Genomic DNA, 24,010 nt, shown 5'->3' with positions numbered 1-24,010 from the left:
TGATAGTATATTTTTACGAAATCACATGTTTTAAAGGATTATAAAATACACCTTCTATTTGTGTCAATGCGCCCCTCATTCGAGCTAACTTTTAATCGATCACCAGATGATTATTTGGCACGTATTCAGACCTTTTCTGGATTACAACACTTATAAATATTGTAAACATCATGCTTGCTCACCATTTGTATCGGATTTACATAGCTAAACCATTAAATTAACGCATTTTGATGAACTCAATTCTGATCATGAGTTGTCCAATTCAATAATGTAGTTTTGTCCACATGATTTCTATGGCAACCGCTTGGGGCGCTGCAGTTTGTTTATGTTTGTTTATGGTGTGCTTCGCGCATAGCAGAAGTATGGTTTTTCTGTGTTGATTGTGTTGAGGTGAACACTTCTAAAATGCCCAAGAAAAGGCAATATTCTGAAGAAAGCCTAAATTATGAATCAATATGATGACAGTAGACTCAAGCAATGATAAATGCAACATCTAATTGTGAATTCGAATGTTTTCATTCAAAAATGGAGATCTCTAAAACCGGACAAACCATGATCATTTTTTTGGGTAAACCATGATCAGAGGTGGTCAAACCATGATCATAATTCTTCTTTAAGGAAAATCGTTAAAAAAAAGACGGGTGGGTAATATCGGTGACATAACCCGAGTGACGTAGGACTATACAAAGGGGACAGCTTTTGCTAAATATATATTTTAAATATATTGTTCTATTTTCTTCTCCTACGTGAATTCCTACCTATCTACCTGAAAAATGGATTAGTTTACTGTTTACTCTTTATGAACATGTTGGGGGTTCTGAAAAGAACCTTTGGTGTTGTGTTTTTGCGTTTTTTTTTTACAAACTTGATTCTTGATTTTTTTCTGAAGGCTTTGTACTTATTAAATGTTCAACGTCGGGCATCTTTCGGCGTATACACATATCGTACAATCAAAATGATGGCTAAGATAGGGAATACACAGGTGGTCATCAGCTCGTTCACTATCATATATTTCACTATTGAGCACATTACCGTAACTTAAGTTGTGGTTTCGGAGACGAATGAATTGTAAGATTTGTAGTCTCCTCAAACAAAGTAAATAAAAATGAAAAAGAACTGAGGTTTTGGAGACGAACTCTACGATCTGTCGAGAAATAAACGAGCTATAAGTGTTCTGAAAAACCAACAGTAAATACAGGGACGGATGACCTTATAGTATACGGTATTATAGAGACTTTAAACTTTTGCAGTTCTTTTCGTCTCTAGCCTTGAGAAAGGCCCTTTGAAAACTCTACTCTACTCTACTCCAGCGCTACCACCTCCGCCCTCTTGCCTTGAGAAAGGCACTCGATCCCTCGCCGTCCAGCTCGTCCAGCAACGATGTTGTCCAGTCGGTGTCCACACAAAGAATGATCGTTACGGCAGCGGAGCGGGGATTTTTAAGCTGACTGGCTGGCTCGAGAATTACGCATGTGTGAGACTGCGACCAATGTTTCGTTCATTTTTTTCTTTTTCCTTTCCAATCGTGCTATTTCGCTGCTGCTCTGGTTGCCAGTTTTGGTCGGTACGATTTGAGGAGCACAAAATGGACCAATCAAAAATGGGCACATAGTGCATTTGGACAATGCTTGATATTTCACAATTATTCAATTATTTATCTCAAGAAAAATGAAATGTTATTCGTTATGATAGATGCGTAGATATATTTCCTATCAATTGATGCAAAAACCTTTGCGATCTATTGAGAAATGCTCGAGTTATAAGCGTTCCAAATCTTGCATTTTTTCCTACTTGTTCAGTGCCTAGATTTTCATTTCACCCCCTATATCTTCCGGTTAGACGTAGTCCTACGTCAACATAAAAATTTGAATAATTTCAACACCTTGTGGTAGTATTAGCAACTAGAGACTTGGGGCTTTTCAACAAACCCAAACTCGTATCGATTATGTGTGATTTTCATGAAGAAAAATCGATTTGCATTTACTAGTTGCGTAAAAACACCCGAAATTGGACAAACCAAGATCATTTACTGTTTTTGATGCAAAAACAGCAGTGAACCAGGCGTTGTTGAGAGAATTCTCCCCAAACCATCAAACTGCCGGCTGCAAAGTTACGAGTTGAAATATTAAATGACACGTTCCGTAAATCCTTCCAGTATGAAGAAACTCTATTCAAGTTGAACTTCTTTTTATCAGAGAAGTTCTCCTGAAATAGTGAGACCCATGGAATTAGCTTTCACATTAGTTTTTGGACTCGCAGCTTTGAAAATGGGATTTTTATGGTTTGAGGGAATTTTCTCAAAAAGGCCTGGTTTAGATGGCTTACCATCTACACGAATGAACAGTCAGAAGTGCAACGAAGTACTTCAGAATCATTTAGTGCTGTTTTTACAAAAAAAAATATGATAATTGGGTAATTTGGCATCAATTCATAACATCCGGAATGTTATGGCATGGTTTAATGAATAGGGGTTTCAGATTCTGGATTGGTCAGCTTGTTTACCAAATCAAAACGCTGTCAGGAACTTATGAGGAGTGATCGGACGAATAGTAGATGCAGCTTACAAGCAGTATGAGTGATTTCAAGACCTTAAACGAGCAGTATCCTCTACGTAGAACGAGATACACACTACAACATGGCGCAGCTTGGCCAAAACTATCCCGAATGGGTTATTTGAGCTGATTGAGAACTAAAAATGATCTCCGAATTGAAAACTTATCATAATTCATGTTAAATTTGTGTTAATTTTGTAAATTAGTGAGAGATTTTCCATCTGGTTCTATAGTTATGAAACACTGGAAGTTTTGTTTTTTTAATGTTTCGGGCCTGAACACAACAATAAAGTTCAAATGGCCAGTCTTATAAATGAAGATAGTTATTGTACTCTACACTATGTACTTCAATTCAACCGACTTCTTACATATCTCTGGAAACTCAGAAAAAAATAGTGGTTCTATAGTTGTGAAACGCAGTTGTGAAACGCAGTTGTGTTTTCCAATAATTTCACTGAAATTAAAATAGACAGAATAATGTTTGAAATTGAACCACTTATAATTAATTATGAATATAAACTTATAAATTGAACAATTTTCCCCAATTATTTGGGTGGGGAAAAAGAAATCCATTATTTTTGCGTGAAATTCAAAACATTATTTTAAATGTTCCGAATTGTGCGATTTGCGTGAAATCTGTGAAGTGAAATATGGACCGGTTTGTTGTATAATTTGTTTCTATTTTAAAGGTGGCCTCATAATGTCACTTCCATGGAAGCAGGATTCAAAAAGAAGCTCGATGCCACACCAATTAACACCAAGAAACATGATGGATCGAATGAATCCATCAGCGAAGCATTGGCCATACGCAATGAAATCGACCCATTTCTTCAACGGATGGTGACTGAGGATGAGAAATGGGTCGCATACGACAATAGTGTGCGAAAACAAACGATCGTGGTCAAAGCGTAGTGAAGCAGCTCAAACGGTGGCCAAACCTGGACTACCGGCCGGGTAGATTCTACTGTGTGGGACTTGAAAGGAACACTTTAATATATTCATATAATTCATAATGAATAAATATATATACCACATACTAAATTCAGATCTCTAAAGGGCGAAATTATTGCGACACAACAGGGCATAACTTTTTTACCATTGGGTAAAAATCAAGTTTTGCACACTTTCTCATTGATGTGTATTGTCTACATGCTGTCAAACTCGAAGTCGTGTTTTTCGATTTAACGAAAATGGAGGTGAACCAACGAGTCGAGAGAACAAATTCTTTCCAAACACCTGAAATTTCCTGACCTGTCGCACCGGCAGTTGGGAAAAATATTGAACATTCACCATTCAACCGTCTCCAGAGTGTTGAAGCGGTTCCAGGAGCGGTTGACGTTGGACCACGGCAAAGCAACTGGAAGAAAAGCGGGACCGGAGAACAAAAAGACGGAGGGAAAGGTGAAGCGGATGATTAAAGCAAATCCCAACGTCTCAAGCCGTGATTTGGCTAAAAAGATCGGCATGTCGCAGAGCTACGTCCAGAATGCAAAGAAGAGAGCTGGACTGCATACATACAGGGCACAGAACTTCCCAAACCGCGATGAGCGGCAACAATCGACGGCTAAAACTCGGGCACGGAAGCTAGACGAGAAGATGCTGACAAAATATGGCTGCTGCGTGATGGACAACGAAACGTATATAAAAGCCGATTTTAAGCAAATTCCGGGGTTGTAGTTTTTCACCGGCAAGAGCAAGTTCGATGTGGACGACAAATTTAAGAAAAAGAAAATGTCGAAGTTCGCCTCCAAATATCTCGTTTGGCAGGCCATCTGCTCTTGCGGACTGAGGAGTGAGCCTTTCGTGACAAAGGGCACAGTAAATGGCGAGATCTACAAATCTGAGTGCCTCGAGAAGCGCCTTTTGCCGTTCTTGCAGCAGCACGACGAAGCTCCGCTATTTTGGCCAGATTTGGCATCATGCCACTATTCTAAAAGTGTCCTGGAGTGGTATGAGGCCAATTCTGTCCATTTAGTTCCAAAGGACATGAACCCGCCAAACTGTCCGGAGCTGCGCCCAGTGGAGCAGTACTGGGCAATAATGAAGCGGGAACTCCGGAAGAGCAAGAAGACAGTCAAAGACGAGAAGGACATGTTAAGAAAATGGAAAAAAAAACTGAGAAACTGGTACCGGATGACACTGTAAAGACTTTGATGGAGGGCATCATGCGAAATGCGTTCAATTTTACACTGAAGGCTCCATCGATTAACTTTTCTTTTGATTTTTGAAGTAAATATATGTATAAAACTACCCTAAAATTTTGGTTTGATTCTAAACATAACATAATTTCGTGTTCGCCCTTTACTGTCAACAATTGGACCGTTTGAAGCTAGCGATTTACCAGAAACCGCAAGAATTGGCCAACAGAAGATATGTTGTGTTCCATCAGGACAACGCAAGGCAATACACAGGAGTCACAGGAGGGTTGTGTCCGAGGCACGACCGCATAGTTGACGTAGGATTCCGTTAGGTTATCTGTTGATTTTGAATATGTTTGAATTACATCGTTAAACTCTTTGATAATGATTTGGTGGCCCTGAAAAGAGCAATTTTGTTTGGTTGATGGGTATTGAACATGGGCATGAACTTTCCTTGGGTGAAAATGAACACAACAAATCAGACAGCAAAATTTTTCACAACAATACACGATCGGTCATTGATATGATATTTCACAAAGCAACCAACATTAATGTTCCAAATTTAAATTTTATTTGCTAGAATTAATCGTATTACTCACCCTACTTGCAACATAAAAATGCCCCCTACATGCATGTATTTGCAATGCCGACTTCCTTCGGGCAGCTTGGTTTTTATATTTCTGTTACGGAACACATTTCGGTAGGAACAAAAATTCCCCCTACTCTCATGTATTTGCAAATGCCGATTTCCCCCTGGCAGCTTAGTTTTGATGTCTCTGTTAGGGAACCGCCGCATGTGTCATCAATTTCGACCGATTAGAAGTGGATATTTCCGTTAGAATAGGGGTTGAGATTTTTCAATTGTTCGTTAGTTAGTTTCATGACATATATTATTTTCATCAATAAAAAAATTGTTATGGAGTGCCGGAATCGATTGACGCAAAAATTTCACCAATCCATCATGAAATGACTGAGCAATAAGCTTTTGAAATTGAACAAATTTCACGATGTGCTTGATTTTCGATTTTCAATTTGTACCCCAATATGTTCCCGAAAGTCGTAATCCTACGTCAAAAAGTGACACACATCCCCTTCGTACCAACACATGCAATACGCTAAACTATGACGAACGACGAATGAAGGAGCTAGAGAGAATCGCAAAGTCGTAGTGTTGATGTTTTCTGAGAAATGAACGAATTATTGATTTCTCGATCTGTGAAACCAGTGCGCGAGTATAGAACAGTTAAACGAAGGTAACTGTTGAAGCCATTTGAGGTACCAGGTTCCACCCGCTTTCGATTGAAAGTTACGATATTTCTGGTCAATATCTTCATTTGTAATCAGGAACGACAATACAAATCGAGCGACAGTTTCAACGTTATGATCATATTTTTCTAACATAAGTAATTTTCCTTATTGTTAGAGCAATTTGTTCAACTTTTCAGGTCCACTTTTCATAGGCTCTGGTGAACAGATTCAGCATTTCTTTCAGTAATGAATACAGAAGAGTCAGGACTATGTGATTTGGGTTGTGTCCCATTCACCCGAATACCATTCACCCGAAACACATTTACCCGAATGCGACAAATACCCGAATGCAACAAATACCCGAACGTAACAAATACCCGAATGCGACATGTACCCGAATGCAACATTTACCCGAATGGAATGTTTATCCGAATGAGAAGGGAAGATTCCGACAAATCAGATTGTGAGTTTCGTCGAATCTCCTGTTTATAAATAGGATTCAATCAAAATAACATGAAAAAGCAACAAAAATACGAAGTGAAATAAGAAATTGTAATGATGAAATTTGAAAATGATTTTGAAGACTTCACGGTGTATTTTTTAAAAATTAGTATAGGCACAATTGACATGCCGTCTTCTTTCCTTTCCGTGTTGATCTTTAAGGCCCTAAGATCATTCAAAAATGAGCATGGGTTATGTATTATTTCGAAAATTAAGCAGGTATTTTTAACATAACAATATAGGCATAAATGCTATGACAATGTGGAAAGAATTGATAAAAACGTATCTACCACCGCAGCACAATGTTTATCATGATTTTATTAATTCGTGATGAAATTTATTCTGAGGTCTACGTTATGGGGGTGAAGTCCACATTGAACGAGGATAAGGAACCGAGGCGGCATCAAGTCGCCGAAGTTACACAATCCAAGTCGGCCGCCGACCTACTGTCGGAAGCGGCGGCCTTTCGCAAGCAAACCTGTGTTCCATCGATTGTCCGGTTTGTTTGAAACATAGAAGACGATCCTTTAGTTAGGTCCGACCGAGCGTTAGCGAGCATCGGACGGCATACGTTTATCTGGTGCATTACGGTCGGCGGCCAACTCAGATTGCATCACCTTGTCAGCTTGAGGCCACTTCGGTTCCTCATCCTCGTTAGATGGGGATTTCTCCCACATCATAGTGATCTCAGAATAAATTTCATTGCGAAACAATAAATTCATAATATAAATTGCACTTCAGTGCCATAATACGTATGTACCTAAATTGTCAGCTTTCTTTAAAGTGAACGGGCTGCGTCATCCATATGAATAGATAACTTTCATAATACGTTATATAACTGCATTCTTTCACTTTATATTATTTTGAAAAAGATTTGATCCAACGCCGCTATTCCCCAAATAGCACTACCCACGAAAAACACGAACTTTTTGGATGGAAATGAACGTACAAGACAACTATGATCTTTATATAACGCTCATCAAAAATAAATATACAAATACTTCCTAATAATAAAATTTGTGTATTATTCGAATATATCATTCTTTCGAGTAAGTCTCGTATTTGGGTAGATGTTACATACGGATAATTGTTACATTCGGGTAATTGTCGCATTCGGGTAATTGTCGCATTCGGGTAGATGTCGCATTCGGGTATTTGTTGCATTCGGGTGAGTGGAATTCGGGTGAATGTCTTTCGGGTAAGTGTCTTTCAGGTGAGTGCCCAGCAAACATGAAATCGTATAATTTTGTACGTGCCAAGTCTTAGAAGAAATCCGAATAAAACATAATCGCATATTATATCAATCAAAGTATGTATCGCGTATATTTGAAATCGCATTAAATGTAAAAACTCGATTTTATATACCATTATCAAATAAAGTCGCAATTCGGTATAATAAACATCAACTTTATGATGTACATTGTCGTAAAACATATTTAATCCGCATCATATGCGTATATTACGCTGATGCAGTTTGTGTGTCGTATAAGCGTATAATTTAAATCGATTCAGTACTGTAGTAAATAGTGTTGCATGATGAAGAAAATCATGAAACAGTAAATCATATTAGATCCTAATAAAGAACATATTACATCATATTGAAATGTCAATGAAATGCTGATGCACTCGAAAGTTTTAACTGCTGTTGAATTAAATTTCAGATAGCTGCGCGAGATAGCTGGTGGATGATAATCCAGGAGTTCGAACCCACATCGGAGCAGTTTTCACCAAACATCAATCTGTGCCATTTTAAACATTCATATTCCACTCCCAACACAAGTCAATCAAACAATTATTATTTTTACAAACATGAATACTCGTATATAAAAATGGCGATTCGTGAGGCTATAATAAACATTTCACGAAAATATTTTGCGCCATGTGTTTTTTTTTCTATGTCTGTAATAAATCGTATATGAGTATGGCAAAAGTCGTATTTGGTGCTTTGACAATTCATGAATATATTCATATTAGATCGCATTTCAATTTCAACATAATCGCTATTATAGCCGGTCAAAGTTGCATATTCATCCAAACAAATTCGGTAAGCATTTGCCATGTATGTATATGGCCTTCACTTTTGCATGCATATGCCAGTTAGGCGCATTATATGCCAACCAAATTTTAGGGCGTATGATGTTATATATAAGCTTGTTATGCGATTTAATGTTTGCTGGGTATAGCAGCGCATGCTATCACGAACGCTCGCAAATTCCGAGATGAAAAATAGAAGGTGGGAAGATTCTCGGGCTTTAGTTGTGTTAAACTTTGATTGTGTTAGTAGCCAGGAAGATGGGAAGTTCACATATCAGGCATAACAGTCAGTTACTCAAATGGTACAAAATCGAATGTGTCAACGAATAGCGTTGAAAGAGGATATATAGAAGCTAATTACAGATTTCCAAATAATATTTTTCGCATTATGAAAAAAAAACAACATATACTAATACGAACTAAAATGTTTATTTTTCTCTTTGATTTCAGAAATAGTATTCTAATGTCCACTATGTTTGGATTCTAGAGCAACTTCATGGAAGTTTGACTTTTGTCAGCAATTGGAATCGTTTTTTTCACAATTAGGGTGCTGAAAACTTCGGTCGTCTAAAACTAAGACTCAAGCGGAAAACTTTTCGTCTCAATCTAAGTCATGCGGAGTCAATTAAATTTATTTTTCAAGTTGATTTTACATGAAAAAACTTCCAACCTTTTTTCCCATGCACTGTCAAATGTTTATCCGTCGAAGGAACAAAAGATTGTGTGACTCTGACTTTGTTCGTTTACGTTTTTGGTCGACGTAACGAGAAGTAAAATTGAATTGAAATTATATTTAGAACACTTCAAAAATACTGAAATTTCAGTTTCTGTTAAAATGTCAGGCCCTTATGATTTTGAATGCTAGCATTGATTTAGGCAAAAAAATCTAGTTCGTTCATTTCATCTGCTTATTTTTACTTTTAATAACAACACTTTTCCTATGTAGTGGACTATAATAAGAAAAGTAACATACATAAACAAAATCTGTGACGTCACAGATTTAAAAAATCTTCCCACCTTCCATTTTCCATCTCGCGCAAATTCTACCATTTGCTCCACCTATAATTTCTGCTCATGGCTTGGAGCCCAAGGTGTACACATCAGGGTGTAGTAGTAGTCGTAGTCAAAGATATTTGGTTTGATAAGTGAAAAATGGTGTCGTCATTGATTATACTGAAAATGAAGTTCATATGGAAGGTACAAAGACGTGTTGAAACTACTAATGGTGTTATGATATTTTGTTCAAATTCAGTGACCACTAAAGAACGACTTTTTTGGATTTTAATTAAATTAACTGTTAGTATTCTATTTATCTTAGAGTTCATTTGTGACGCTTTTTTGACAATGTTCGTGCATGTGAGATAAATTACTCTTTATTAAATCAATTGATTTTATTGAAAATTCCCAATTGATGTTATCTGATTACTTGAAACACGTAGTCCAAATTCAAAAAATTCCCATATCTTCCAGAAATCAGTACATATAACGACAATATTCGTATAAGAGACATATTTTTACATCGATTTTTTTTATTTAATAGAAATATTTTTGCCTTCTTCACTTAAAAACAAAGATAATTTAATACTAATACAATCACATTTATATCATACCTAGATCTATGTACGATGATGTCCAAACAGACCTGAAGAATTTTGACATCACATCAGGCAGAACACATTTCCAGCGGTGACACAGAAAGAAGTGCGATAAAGTGGATAGACGAGAAAAATATCTTCACGGTGAAAATCAACGACCAAGAACCGTGCTGGTCACGAACTATTCGATTTTTTTTTCGTGAAAAAGTCCGTTTAGAAGGTTTCCTGCGAGAGTTTAGCTTTCGTGTTTTTTTTCTAACTTTTTCGCTGACTGCTGGAAAAGCAAATAGCGGAACGATTATGCGGCATACAACGTTGCGAATGTTCCGGCCTTCGCCGTTTGCAATGACGATGGCAGTGGTGTTCGGTTGCCTTATTCTGGTCGGTTTCATTGCAGGCAAATCACAAGTCATCGAACTCGACGAGAGCAACTGGGACCGTATGTTGAAGGAGGAGTGGCTGGTCGAATTGTAAGTTACGGTTCCGCCTTCTGTTGCTAAAATGCTGTTAAACGTAGATGTTATATTTGACCAAATTTTCCTAGCTAAAAATAGAAGATCGTTAAAAGCGACAAACAATCGCCACAGGAACGCATTTTGGTTATTAATAAAATGCAATTTACATGCGTAACTTTTTAAAGATAGAACAGGAAAAATAACACTGAATTCGTCATCACTCCGAAATAAACATACTTCTTTCAGTTACGCTCCTTGGTGCCCGGCTTGCAAAAACCTTGCCCCCATCTGGGATGACTTGTCCACCTGGTCCGATGATTTGAGCATCAAAATCGCCAAAGTTGACGTCACGACCTCACCCGGTTTGAGTGGCCGCTTCTTCGTAACTGCACTGCCCACCATTTTCCACGTCCTGAACGGTGAATTCCGTCAGTACAAAGGACCCCGTGATCTGAACTCACTGATGACCTTCGTGGAGGAGAAAAAATGGCAAAGCCTGGAACCCGTTTCCGCCTGGAGCAAACCGAACTCGATTCAAATGTCGCTGGTTTCCCAGTTCTTCAAATTGTCTCACTATCTGAAAGTAAGTAAAGCTTATTTGAAGGTGAGGAGCGTTTGGTAAGCCTGGGAGTTGCACTGATGTTTCTTTTCTTCTCTCTCTCTCCTCACGTTAAGGAACTCAATGTTATGCTGTCCAAAGAGTACGGTCTGCCAGTTTGGGGAACGTACGTTCTGTTCGCCATCGGTACCATCTTGCTCGGTGCCATTCTGGGGCTCATCCTGGTTTGCGTAATCGATTATATGTTCCCACCTAAATCTGCCCAACGCAAAAGTTTCTCCGAGTACAAGAAGAGCTTGAAGAACGAAAATGTACCAGAGGAGCTCAAAGGTGACGAACTGGAGGATGAGGATGAGCAAGCCGATGCTAAGGACGACGTGGAGGAATTGGGCGAGGAAGAAGCTTCTTCAGATGGCGAAAAATATTCCGGTTCGGATTCGGAGGAGGAAACACCAGAGAGCGATCGTAAAAATGAAGAATCGGCACCAGCTAGTCCGAAGAAAGACAAAAAGGACGAACAAGTCGGTAGCCCAGATGTACGAAAACGCAAGTCCCGGAAAGCGGATTAGACACGCCACTGGGGAGGCCTATTCTCTATCTGGTAAGGAATATTATTTCTCGTTTAGTTCGAGTGGTGGATTGATGTGGGGAATCGAAATGTCTGTTTTGTTTGCTGTGAAGCTGAGTCGAGAATAAACGCCCGAGCCATGAAAAGACTTATTACGGGAGGAAGAAAGGAGGGAACCACTTGAGGTACGAGCGAATGTGAATTAATTACTGAGGTTCATCGTTTTGCACATTAATAATATTCACAGAACTGTATTTTGGCGAGTCGCTAACCAAATGAATAAGCAAGCATTTACATAGATTGTAATCATATATACATAATTACACAAAACATTTTTGCTTCCCTTTTTTCATGTTATATACTATTTTTCCTCTACACTGTTTTTTTTGCTTGCCGAAACAGGCACTAAGTTCGGTATGCTAATCATACCGGATGTTAATATTCTTTTTTCTTTCACTACAAGTTATTCATGAGATTCTCCAGTGAACGAATTTCGCTTTTCAGTTTATCGAAGACCATAAAAGGTTTTAAAACAAATGATGAAACACTAGAATTTTGTCGATTGAGTAGCGTACACTATTAGTACTTCAAATGAAGAAAAAAAAAAGATCTTTAGGATAAATGTAAAATAAATGCATTCACAGAGTATCCATATTGCGAAGTAAGTTCGAAATAAACACATTTTTGAAAAATGCGACCCTTGGTTTATTTTTTATTTCGAAATGTGCCACCGAAAAGCAGAAGCAGTATCCATAAAATCAGCATCGAAACTGTTACCGGGTTGCTGGAACACCTCGAAAGCAGCAATTAGCAGCACAGCAGAGACTGTCATCGGGTATGAACAATAAGGACAACGGATTGACGAAGAGTGCCAAGTGCTTCTGAGCGAGAATAATACAGCAGGCGCTGCCACGCTGCAACGATCGACTTGATGGAACGTGGAACGATACCGACTGAAGCGAAGGCAGCAAACACATCTCTTTCGGGGAAAAAAGCGCCGTCTGGAAGAGAAAGAGTTTGAGGAGATGGAGCTGCTTTATCGTTCTCGAGAATCGTGGATGTTCTTGAAGAAACTAAACGCCTCGCACAAAGGCTTTGTGCCACGGGCCGAAATGTGCAGGGACAAGGAAGGAGGCATCTTGACGAACGAACGCGAGGAGACCAAGACGGCGTTGAGGAGAACTACATCGGTGCAGTGAACAACGACGACCTACCACCCCGGCGATGGGTGAAGTTAGGCAGGCCATTAATCAGCTAAATAACCACAAAGCAGCAGGTGAGGATGGCTTTTCAAGAAAGGTCCGGGAAAACTTTACAGTGTATGCACCGGTTGATAGTCAGGATCTGGGACACAGAAAAGCTACCGGAGGAATGGAAGGACGGGGTGATCTGCCACATCTTTAAAAAAGATGACAAGATGGATTGAGGGAACTTTCGTACCATCACAATCTGGAATGGTACCTACAAAATTCTATTTCAGATCCTCTTTCGCCGTCTATCGCCAATGGTGAGTAGATTTGTGGGAAATTATCAGGCCGGATTCATGGCCGGTTGCTCGACGACGGACCAGATTTTTACACTGTGGCAGATCCTCCAAAAGTGCCGCTAGTATCAGGCCCCCACGCACCACATCTTCGCTGACTTCAATGCCGCATATGATACAATCGACCGACGACAGCAATGGAGACAAGACTGATCCAGGCAACGATGAACGGTGTGCAAATCTCAGGCGATCTGTTGGAATCGTTTGAGACTTACAGGGGACTTCGACAAGGCGATGGACTCTCCTCTCTGCTCTTCAACATGGCGCTGGAAGACGTTATGTGGTGAGTGGGCTTCAACATACGGAGCGGTAGTGTTGTGATCGACGGCGACAAGCTCGAGGTGACAGAGAAATATGTATATCTTAGCTCGATGTTAACAACTGACAACAACCACAGATGTGAAATTCGAAGACGCATAATCAACGAAGGTCGCGCCTACTATGGGCTCCGCAAATCCTTAAGATCCAACAAACTCCGACCCCGTACGAAGCGTATGTACAAATCCTCAATACGACCGGTTTTTCTCTATGGGCACGAAGCATGGACGATGCTTGAAGATTCTCACAAGCACAATATACAACGTTGTAAAGGAAATCGGATTATGGAGAAGCGAAATAAACCACAAATTGACAACGCTCCACGACGAAACGGTTGAAATGGCCGAGACGTGTTGCAAGACTGTTCCACAAAAATGTTGTTCGCATCGAATCCAGTTGGGATGAGAAGAAAAGAAGCCAGTATGGTGTCTTCGTGTGAACGAACCCATAGAACATTTTAATGGTCTTTCTATGTCAAAACGTTAGTTGAAATCAACATTTCCATTTTGGTAAAGTACATGAACGAGCAACGCTTAATAATTATTGAATGTAACCGTGCCAACGGTGCTCCCGTGGCCGAGTGGTTAGCGTCATAACTAACATGCCGGGTGTTCGGGTTCGATTCCCGTTCTGGTCGGGGGAATTTTTCGTCAAAGAAATTTCCTCCGACTTGCACTGTGATCACGCGTATTCTAGAGCTTGCCACTCAGAATGCATTCATGGCGTGTTATTTGGCATAGAAATCTCAACTAAGTACTAATAAAAATGACGCAAGTAATACTACGTTGAGACGGCGAAGTTCCTCTAGGAACGTTAGTGCCATTGAAGAAGAAGAACCGTGCCAACGAGAAGCCACCCCACGCGAATCAACGAAAATATCGCAACCGCAAAGGAATCCATTTAAAATTGGTGTATTTTTGAAAAGATCGTAGGCTACATCCTTACAAGATCAAATTGATTCAAGAAATAAAGCCTGACCATATGGAGCGTCGAAACTTCTCCGATTGAGCTCTGGAGAATCTTGGAGAAAATAATGATTTTCATCACATCGATGAGGCTAACCTCTGACAAAATGGCTTTGTCAACAGCCAAAATATGCTGGTTAGATGCAAACCCACATGTGCTCCAAGAAACACCATTGCATCTCGAAAGAATACTGTTTGATGTATGTGAATAAAAATGGAAAGCCAAATGTATTGGTAAGATGACAGAGTTATAGAACTTTTTCTTTGTTTCGGACGCTGTTGGCTCAAACTGACTGTACATTGAAAGATGAGAAAATTTAGTACAGGATATAGTAGTGGAACATCTAAATTAGTGGATTAAAATAACATATTGGAAGTGGAAAATTTAAAAGTTTTTTTTTAATTTGTAATTATCAATTTTATCCAAAAAATTCATACTAAACTTGATTGCAATTAAATTAAAGTTCTCTAACCCCTCTAAAATTTGTTCTTTGACGCCCAACTTCTATCTCTCTTAATTTCGCTGCAATATCGATATAAACAATTCCCGATGAAAATTAAATCAAAAATCGCGATTTTTAACCCACTGTACTTATAAAAGCCACTTAAATTTCACTTTAATGTTGTTCAGGTTAATTTATTTTCTTAAAATTATTCATATTTGAATTATAAAAAAAAACTTTTTTTTTTCAAACTGTATACAATCAAGTTCTTAATTTTACATAATCGAATCATATATAATCGAGTTTGTACATAATCGAGTCCAACCTGCATGAGGAACTAGGTTAACAAAGAAAATATTGATTAAGTATGTTATTTAAACTAAATTGTAACGATCACGCACGAACTGTTCAATCACAAAGAAATGTTCGAATAGTTTCACAGGAACATTTTCAGTTGATTTCAATATTCCGGACATATTCTTCAGGTTTGATTCAACGTTCGAAGATTTAATTTCGACACAATCTTCTGAACCTTCCTGAATATTCTCCATCTCAATCCATCTCCATCTCAACTACTATCTTCAGCGTTTTTCTCAGCTTTTTCAACACTTTCCAGTATATCGGTATCTGGCATCAGATCACAGCAAATCACGTTTTGGTCCTTTTTGCACTAATTATTAAAAGACATTGAGCAATCGAACGGTATTGTACTGTCGACATCCCCAAGCTCACGACGCATTAATTATGCCAGCGGAATATCATCATCATCATTAAAGGAAAATTCGGCTTCCTGAAGCAATTTTAAATAGTCTCAGATTTAACCTTATTGATTTTAGAGGGTGAAAGTATTTCAATTACATCCAATACCGGTATATCTGAAGGGTCCTAGAGTGCATTCAAATACAATAAGAATGCTTAATAATATGAAGGTTGAAAAGGACAAATATCCTCCATTTCCTGCAATCTTCGTTTAACTAATCGAACTAATTATTCGAAGATGGCGAACAGTACTCAGTACTTTGATTCAGGTTTTTGATTATGTCGAAGTCCAGCTGCTGAGCTATGGAAGTAAAGATTTGTGGAAAAAATGTAAACTTATCGATTTGAGCTTTGGTCGGACAGATTTTGGGTGCGCTGTATAGTTATTAACGAAAATGACCACCTTTCAGAAGAAATAGATATAAGTATGATACATTACCATAACATATAATTCCAGAAATCACACCTTTCTATTTCCATTGGAAATTTTTCGTTAAATTGCATGATCCATTCCTCAAAAAGCATTGAGGCCATACAGACCTTGATGTTGCTCTCGTATATCACTGGTAATGACTTCTTCTTATTGAAACATCGTGGGTTTTTACTCTTTCCATTGATCAGCAACGGTAGTTTATCGCTCCCGTCCATGTTGGTTGTGCTTTAAAGTTGGGAATTCCCAGTTTCAGGACAAATTCGCAAGCCATATCTCGAAGAATAGAACCTGAGAGAGGTAAATTATTCTCTCTGGCTCGATAAGACAAAAATCCATTGACAGCTCCAGCTTTTCGATCCCGATCAACCTTATATGCTTTTGGTCTAGATTAAATTTTCCATTCCGATTCCATTTTTACTTTAGTTTGAATAGTGTTGATACCTTACTTTGTGCAGTACTGAAATTATTTGCAGCTTCAGGCTCCTTCCGTCCATACTTTTGGACCTGCTCGATGATGCTCAAACGTTGCGCAATGGTTAGCGTTTTGATTCTTCGCTTGAAAGGTTTCTCGTGGTTGTCCATACTTAAAAAGAAATTGTTTGTGCACGAACACTCCGTCTTCACTTTCCAAGAGCAATTGAAATCAGAGGTTATAACGCACAAAAACATGTACGCGAAAATCAATCGAGTTAGGGAGGTGAAAATCCATAGAAAAATGAATCAAAACACATCGAGTAAGGGAGGCATCGAGTTATGGAGAGAAGAATGCTTGTAAAATCGAAGGTGCTATGAAATCTATCGAGTTAGGGAAAATATCGAGATACAGAACATCGAGTTAGGGAGAGTTGACTGTATTTACAATATTTTAGGTCTTCACTGTTTTCATGTTTCTTGAGATAACTCTGCTTGCCTAACTTCAACTTATAATTAAATATTTGTTTGAAGAGCCGTGGGTAGAACTAGGTTTCATTTTGTGAATTGTGAGAAACATGGATTTGAAAAACAGGTATTTTGATGCGTTGTCACGTCACAAAAACGGAGCATTTCTTTAGTTTATCAGATGAACCTAAATTCAAACATTTTAATAATTGGGTTTCTCTGAGCAAACAATTAGGATCAACAACCCACAAAATTTGGTTAAGATCGGTCCACAAATAGAGAAGTATCAACTGTCACAAGAAGTTGTTGTCACGTCACGCAAAGTATACGATTCATTTCAGCGTGACGTGACACCATTACACCATCTACTTAAGACTCACTACCAACGCAGGCGCGCATGCACACGGATGCATACAGAGGGTTCATCAAAAGTTTTTGATAGCAAATTAAAATGCGTTCCCCGGTAGTGAGCGCCGCTCGATGAACCAGGGGTGGTATTGCGCATTTCGAAACGAGTAACTCGTTTCGAGAAAATTCGAACTCAAATCGAAATGGTATTATGGTATTATGTATATTTTTCAAGTTCATATTTACGGTGTATACTCCCCAATATACTCCCCATGGCTCCTCACACACCTTTCCATACGTTTTTTCCATTATTCGAAGCAGTGCTGAAACTCTTCTTTTGTGATGGCGTTCGAAAGCCACGTCGCTTTTTCCTTCGCCTCTTCTACGGACTGAAATCGAGTACCTTTCAACACGGATTTGATCTTGGGGAGTATAAAAAAAATATAGGAGGTTGTGTCCAAGATACGACCGCATTGTGACGTAGAACTACGCTGTTATTTTTTATTAGTCGCTTGTTTTTACCTTCGTATATTATTCTATAATGCGGTGAAATTTTAGAAACAACTGCTTAGTAGAATAATCTCTGGAATGGTTTTTTCATTGTAGAATCAGTTGACGATAATTGATCGATGATTCATTCTTGCCCTCGCAAAACAATACACTAGCTGATCGTATGTCGCAATTTATTTCATGTCAATGTATTGGAAATTTACCTCGAACGCTATTCCGGTGGCCTTTTTCGCAATTTACATAGACTCGGCTACAGTCGATTATATACATGTTGCACCAGCACCATTATTCCACATCTTATAACTACATCAATATATCTTTGGCACCGCATGGAAACAACAACAACTTTTCAACAATGACAACCGTTGCAAGTATCAAATATCATGCTACATGTTATTTAGTATTGCCTCAAAGGAATCGCACCTCTAGGCATCGTTCGTACAACGTAAACCAAGCGCCAAACAAGCGTTCGCCATAGCATGCATACAAAGCCATACATTGGTGGCTTGAAACTACCAGAAATATAAACACTTCTCATCATTTTGCGCTATTCTAAAAAAAAACGCTTCTGTTAATATTACTGGCCTTGAGAAAAATTGCATTACTTTCTCATGCTTGAGAGAAGCGCAGCTGTCACCTTTAGTGGAGGAAGTTTTGTTACTGGCAAGCGAAACATAATCACATACAAAATTCCAGAACGACATTTACTTTCTTGGTGACTAAACAAGCGAAATAAACTCTTTTCGTTAATAACAACTTCGAAAACAGTAGCAATGCTTCATTATGATCAATATTAGCGCAAATGCAATCCTAGTTTAAGGCAGTTTTGCGAATGGCACGCGAATCCAAATAACTTATAACATTCTAGTAAGACATTCAAGATGCTTGGTATTCTCCAAATAATTTTTTGGCACACAACCTTAACACCTGCTTCGCCATAACGTCAGTTTGATGCATTGATGCATTCTCAAAGGCACCAACGAAGCCCTTATGATGACGGAAAACAAACAATGTTAACTGCTTGGAAAAAGACTGAATAATGCCACACAGCTTGTACTCTGATGTAACACCCATCGATGCGAATTCGCTGATGAGTTTGTCAAGAGCGACCGCCTTCACCGCTTGTCTCGAAATTTTATTGCCCTTGGCAATGCATTCGTTTTTTGCAGGACTCGAGCCTGCCTTCCTCTTCTTCTTGCTCATCACAAACTACGCGAAGCGTCCAATTTATGACGCGGAAAGAAAAACACACGATACGAATAACGTGAAAAACGAACAGAAAAAATCACACGACGATATCCAAGTTGGATTACCACTGGTGGGGTTCAATCTTAGATCGAAGCGCAGCGAAAGCAAAGTGAACTGGATTGCTCAACAGTCCGATGCCGAATGGAAGTTTGCCTCAGCGAGATCCACTGTTTATACTCTAGGCAAGTATTCCCCTCCATTCTTCTACTTTTCCTTTGTTCACGGAGACTTTAAATCCTACGATTTCCCCTCCGTTGGTCGTCGATAAGTTGCTCGTTATTGATAGCTCTGTTCGGGAAAGCACACAAATGGTCAGAACAAATGTAGGGGATAATAGAAACATTTAAAGTTTTCATGAATTTTAACCATTTACAAACCAGGGGATTCTAATGTATAAAATATCAAACAAATCTTACGGTATTTCCGATTCGTTTAGTATGTAAATCGCCAAAATCCGTTCACGGCAAAAATAGTTATTAACGTTAACTTTATTTCATAAAAACGTGCCCTGTTTCCTGATTTGGCACCCTTAATGAAAGACGTAGTTCTACGTCAAAAGTCGCATGGGGCTTGATCTGGCGAGTACGGGGCGTGTTCGAGCACTGGGATGCCCTTATCGGCTAAAAATTGCTTCATCGACAGCGCGTTATGGGCAGGTGCGTTGTTGTTCGTGTTTTTCATCACACATGATTTCCGACGCGCACTACAAACCACGTTCCATTCAAACCACTGCTGCTCCCAAACTGACAAAAACGTGTTTTCGTACGTTTATAGCAGACACTTCAAGCTACCGAACGCACTGTTCGTTTTCCTCCCCACCTCTCCAGGTGCGCAGTCTCGTTATTAAATAGCCATACCTCGTATGTTCTTCGTTACAAATAAATTTGATGAACGTCCTTTTGACGTTTGATATGATGCCTAGGACTACCAAAATATGTGAACGGAAAAATTGTCAAACGATCATTCACCTCTAGTATCTGAAATGACGATTTTCCCTGGCTTCTCAGTTTAAATGTTCGTTTTAGAGAAACATATTCCGGTCTGCACAACGAACAGCGAGTACAAAAGTACTCAACACTAAAAAATACCCCCAAATTGCATGTATTTGCAAAGCGAATTTCCACAGGTACATCGATTTTAAAGTATGTGTTGGGGAAACCGTAAATCGGGCCAATCATCCCTTGGCCGTTAGGGCGTTTAGATAACACTTGACATTTTACAGTTATTCAATTGTTCATCTAATAACATAACATAACAAAAAATAACATTTTGTTAATTGTGATAGACGCGTAGAAATATTTCCTATCAATTGATGCAAACATCTCTACGATCTGTTAAAAAATGTTCGAGTTATAAGCATTCGAAATACGGGTAGGGTTAGCACACAAATCGGCAGAACAAATGTATGGGAAAAAAGGAAATTCTTCCAGTTTTCATGAATTTAAACCGTTTAGAGATTAGCAAATTATAATGTATATCATATCAAACAAATCTTAGAGAATTTCCGATAAGATTGGTATGCAAATCATGAGAATTCAGTGAAAATAGTTATTAACGTTAACTTTATTTCATAAAAACGTGACCTGTTTTCTGATTTGGCTGAAAGACATAGTTTTTTTTTAAAGGAACACCCACCACCCACCTAGTTCTACGTCAAAAACATGTTTTTAGTCAGTCAAAACATTGTCACGTCACGCTCAAATGGGTCACGAGCTCAAAGCTCCCAAAATTATCATTCACATTTCCATTTTTGATCTTAGTATAAAAATATATATTTCCACATATAACAACAATATACCAGTAACAAGTTTTTATATTTAAACAATTCTCCACTATACACTAAAATTGTTTCGCAAACTATTAAAGTACTGCATATCCGCTGGACTAATAGAAGGGATGAACTTCTTCAGAGCCGCCTTGAAATCGCTTTCGTTAACTATAACATTTTCAGGAGCTAACCCATCTTCATTGCAGTCCTCTAAAAAAGAGATATCAAAATTCATGAATATTTATCGCTTTATTTAAACTCATTATAAACCGTAATAAATACCTTTGCTGGCATTTCGAATCGCCCTTCTCACCGCACTCAGCCAGGCATTCGAACAAATCGAATACATATCCGCTCCCGTCATATCTTGCTTGAGTCCTTCGGCAATCTTCTTCAACACTAAACCCTTTGCCAAGTGGAACTTGTTCGTGACTGCTCTCAGGACGCTCTCCTTATCCTCCACCGTTGCGCTGGGACCCACATACAGAAGTTTATCGAACCGTCCCGGTCGAAGCAGTGCTGGATCGATCAGATCGGGCCGATTGGTTGCAGCCAGGATAAAAATAGTTTGATTGGGCTCAGCTCTGGGAGGGTTGAAAACAAGATTCGGTTTAAAACGAACGTTAGAGAAAAAAAACAATCGTTTAAACTCACCCCTTCGAGATGCCGTCCATTTCGCTAAGCATTTGAGACACCACACGATCCATTACACCGCCCGAATCCCCAGAAACACCACGATTCGGTGCCAACGAGTCCAACTCATCCAGAAATAGCACGCAAGGCGCTGCGCTGCGGGCCCTCGCAAATACCTCTCTCACATTCTGCTCGCTTTGTCCTACGTACATGTTCAACAGCTCGGGTCCCTGAACCGATAGAAAACTCAGATTGCACTCCGTTGCAACCGCCTTGGCAATCAATGTCTTGCCCGTCCCCGGGGGGCCATACAGCAGAATTCCCGACCGCCTCATGTTCTTCCCCATGAGCTTTTTGTGTCGCAGCGGAAGACCTATACTATTCTGAATTTCGGTTTTCAGCTTAGCCAAACCGCCGATTTCCGACCACAAAACCTTGGGAACCTTCGGTGCGCCCAAACTGTCCGAGAAGGAAAGTTGCATCTCCTCTAGACTTCTCTCGAAATGAGCCAGTTTCAGTTTCGGTTCCCGCGATGACACCTGCAGCGCTTTGGAGTACAGTAATTTAAGATCACCCAAGATGAATCCTTGCGTTTGTTCGGCAATTTTGATCAACTCTCCGGGAGGCAACCTCGCCGATTCCCTGGCCCCTATCCATCGCAGAAGCTGGAGCCGTTCGGTTACGGTAGGCGGAGTGAATTTAATCACATCGAGAAATAAACTGGTCAACTTGTGTTTGCTGGATTCCCTTTCGTTTGCCAGAGCAATCACCACCACCGGATTGGAGTATTCACGGCTGAAAAGAGCCTGCAGTTCGGCCTGAAACGTTGCCAAAATACGCAGATCCTCGTGGCCCTCGTTGTCGATGCCGAATATTTCAAAATTTTGCAGAGCGATTATCAGCGGTTCGCAAAGTTTTGACTTGCTCAGGGCGGAAATTAGCTTGCTCTCGGTTTGGGACGAAATCGATGTCATGATGTCGCTGCAATCTCCGTAGAAAATTTGCATCCCCAACGCTTGTGCGACCGATCGCAGGACAACCGACTTGCCGATGCCCCTCTCACCCTGCAGCATGAATATCGGATAGATTCCATTCTCGATCAGTGTGTTATTGTTCTGCTTAAGGTAAGCAGTTAGCGAAGCGTCCAATTCCTGCTGATATTTTCGTAATCCAAAGGGGCAAACAGGCACATATGCTTGATCGTCAAGTCGTTGCGGAGGAACGAAGTTATTATACGTCGTAGTTTGATGCAGATTGGTGAAATTTTTGCAAACAATTCCAAACAGCTCGAAGCTGTTATCAGCCGATTCAATATTTAAACATTTGAAATACAACGACCGGAGATGGCTAAAAATGGCGAAGTTTTTCGTGTAAAAGGTATTCCCCAAAAATTTTTCATTCAACGGAAGCTGATAGGTATGATTCCGGTACAGCAGCTGAGGCCGTTCAAAGAACTTTCCCAATATGACGTCCACCATATCGGACGATAAATCATACGGCGTGTTGTACAGAAAAACATTAACTTTGGTCGCAATCTGTGGCAAATGGTGCTGCTCCTGCAATCGCTGAAGCATCCCACAGAAACCCTTTTCCGAGAGCTTATAGCGCTCGACTAGGCCATGAAATAGGTTTTCTTTGACATAAATCACATTCGGTGGAACACCTTCCAGTGGAAATACCTGAAACAAGATGGACACATTTTGCTTGTTCAGTATGATCGAAACCAACCGATCATTATCGGTTTTTCGAACGCTATTGTCGCAACTTGTTGTCCTTATCATCAGATTAATCCAGTTGATCTCCCTTTCAACCACATACTGGTTGAAAACGGTCCGGGAGACGAACAGCGTATGCTCCGAATGGACCAATTGCTTCTGCTGGTATTGCTCAAACAGTAGATTGGGAATCGCCACCACTCGGAAGCTGGCACATCGCTGTTTAATATCACGGCCGAATCGACTGAGCGCCTTCAGAAAAACATACACCGGAAAGTAGTAAACCGGGTATTTGGGAAACCGAAGCCGGCAGCAGTACAGCAGGATATGTAATCGATGATGGCTTTTCGACATGTTCTGTAATGCGAATGTGGGTTAATAAAGATGTCTCTGATGTTTTCAACAATCTTACTATTATTAAGAACAAAGACTTTCTTAAATTCTGTTAATCTTTATATATTTGGTCATGACCAGACCAAATTGCTTCTAAATACGGAATAAATAAATATTTACCCGTTCGAGATTTGTCAAATCATTTGTTTTCATTTTTTCTTTCTCCACGATGTAAACATTGCCACATCGGCCAAAGAATGGACAAAAAAAATCTCCACAATCTCATACACTCAGAAACAAAAGTCAGTAAGTTCGGTTACAAATCGATGCTCTTGTTATGGGGGGCTGTCCACATACCACGTGGATAACTTTAGGTGGGGGGAGTGGGGGGGATAGGTGTCGCGAAAATGTCCACGGTTGTCCACGGTGGGGGAGGAAAGGATTTAGATAATATCCACGTGGACA

The 24,010-nt window shown here is 39.5% G+C and overlaps 2 protein-coding genes across 4 annotated transcripts; one reads left to right on the top strand and one right to left on the bottom strand.

Moving 5' to 3' along the window:
• Positions 1-10,108: 10,108 nt before the first annotated feature.
• Positions 10,109-12,347, top strand: LOC129774910 (thioredoxin-related transmembrane protein 1-like). Of its 3 annotated transcripts, XM_055778976.1 has the most exons (4): positions 10,110-10,538; positions 10,770-11,127; positions 11,199-11,683; positions 11,764-12,347. In XM_055778976.1, the coding sequence occupies exons 1-3, from the start codon at positions 10,369-10,371 to the stop codon at positions 11,649-11,651; spliced, it is 981 nt and encodes a 326-aa protein (XP_055634951.1). In that variant the 5' UTR covers positions 10,110-10,368; the 3' UTR covers positions 11,652-11,683; positions 11,764-12,347. The 3 variants fall into 3 exon arrangements, with proteins under 3 accessions (XP_055634950.1, XP_055634951.1, XP_055634952.1); XM_055778975.1 differs by having other exon boundaries at positions 10,109-10,538; positions 11,199-12,347; XM_055778977.1 differs by having other exon boundaries at positions 10,116-10,538; positions 10,770-11,106; positions 11,199-12,347.
• Positions 12,348-20,857: 8,510 nt separating this feature from the next.
• LOC129779393 (peroxisomal ATPase PEX6) lies at positions 20,858-23,758 on the bottom strand. Its single transcript, XM_055786836.1, has 4 exons — positions 23,625-23,758; positions 21,519-23,569; positions 21,147-21,448; positions 20,858-21,074 (listed from the first exon to the last, which is right to left on the bottom strand). The coding sequence occupies exons 2-4, from the start codon at positions 23,564-23,566 to the stop codon at positions 20,929-20,931; spliced, it is 2,496 nt and encodes an 831-aa protein (XP_055642811.1). The 5' UTR covers positions 23,567-23,569; positions 23,625-23,758; the 3' UTR covers positions 20,858-20,928.
• Between the last annotated feature and the right edge of the window lie 252 nt (positions 23,759-24,010).

This window comes from Toxorhynchites rutilus, chromosome 3 (genome assembly GCF_029784135.1).
Source record: "Toxorhynchites rutilus septentrionalis strain SRP chromosome 3, ASM2978413v1, whole genome shotgun sequence".
Lineage (NCBI taxonomy): Eukaryota > Metazoa > Arthropoda > Insecta > Diptera > Culicidae > Toxorhynchites > Toxorhynchites rutilus.
The sequence above is the reverse complement of the archived record's forward strand: the minus strand, read 5'-3'. Positions and strand labels throughout refer to the sequence as shown.

Excerpts from the sequence above, each read along its gene's own strand:
- LOC129774910 (XM_055778975.1), top strand. The coding sequence starts at position 10,369 with ATGCGGCATACAACGTTGCGAATGTTCCGGCCTTCGCCGTTTGCAATG. Across the intron at positions 10,539-10,769 it reads GAGGAGTGGCTGGTCGAATT|TTACGCTCCTTGGTGCCCGG; the intron begins GTAAGTTACGGT and ends TACTTCTTTCAG. Across the intron at positions 11,128-11,198 it reads TAAGTAAAGCTTATTTGAAG|GAACTCAATGTTATGCTGTC; the intron begins GTGAGGAGCGTT and ends CCTCACGTTAAG.
- LOC129779393 (XM_055786836.1), bottom strand. The coding sequence starts at position 23,566 with ATGTCGAAAAGCCATCATCGATTACATATCCTGCTGTACTGCTGCCGG. Across the intron at positions 21,449-21,518 it reads ATGGACGGCATCTCGAAGGG|AGCTGAGCCCAATCAAACTA; the intron begins GTGAGTTTAAAC and ends CAACCCTCCCAG. Across the intron at positions 21,075-21,146 it reads GATTCGAAATGCCAGCAAAG|AGGACTGCAATGAAGATGGG; the intron begins GTATTTATTACG and ends TCTCTTTTTTAG.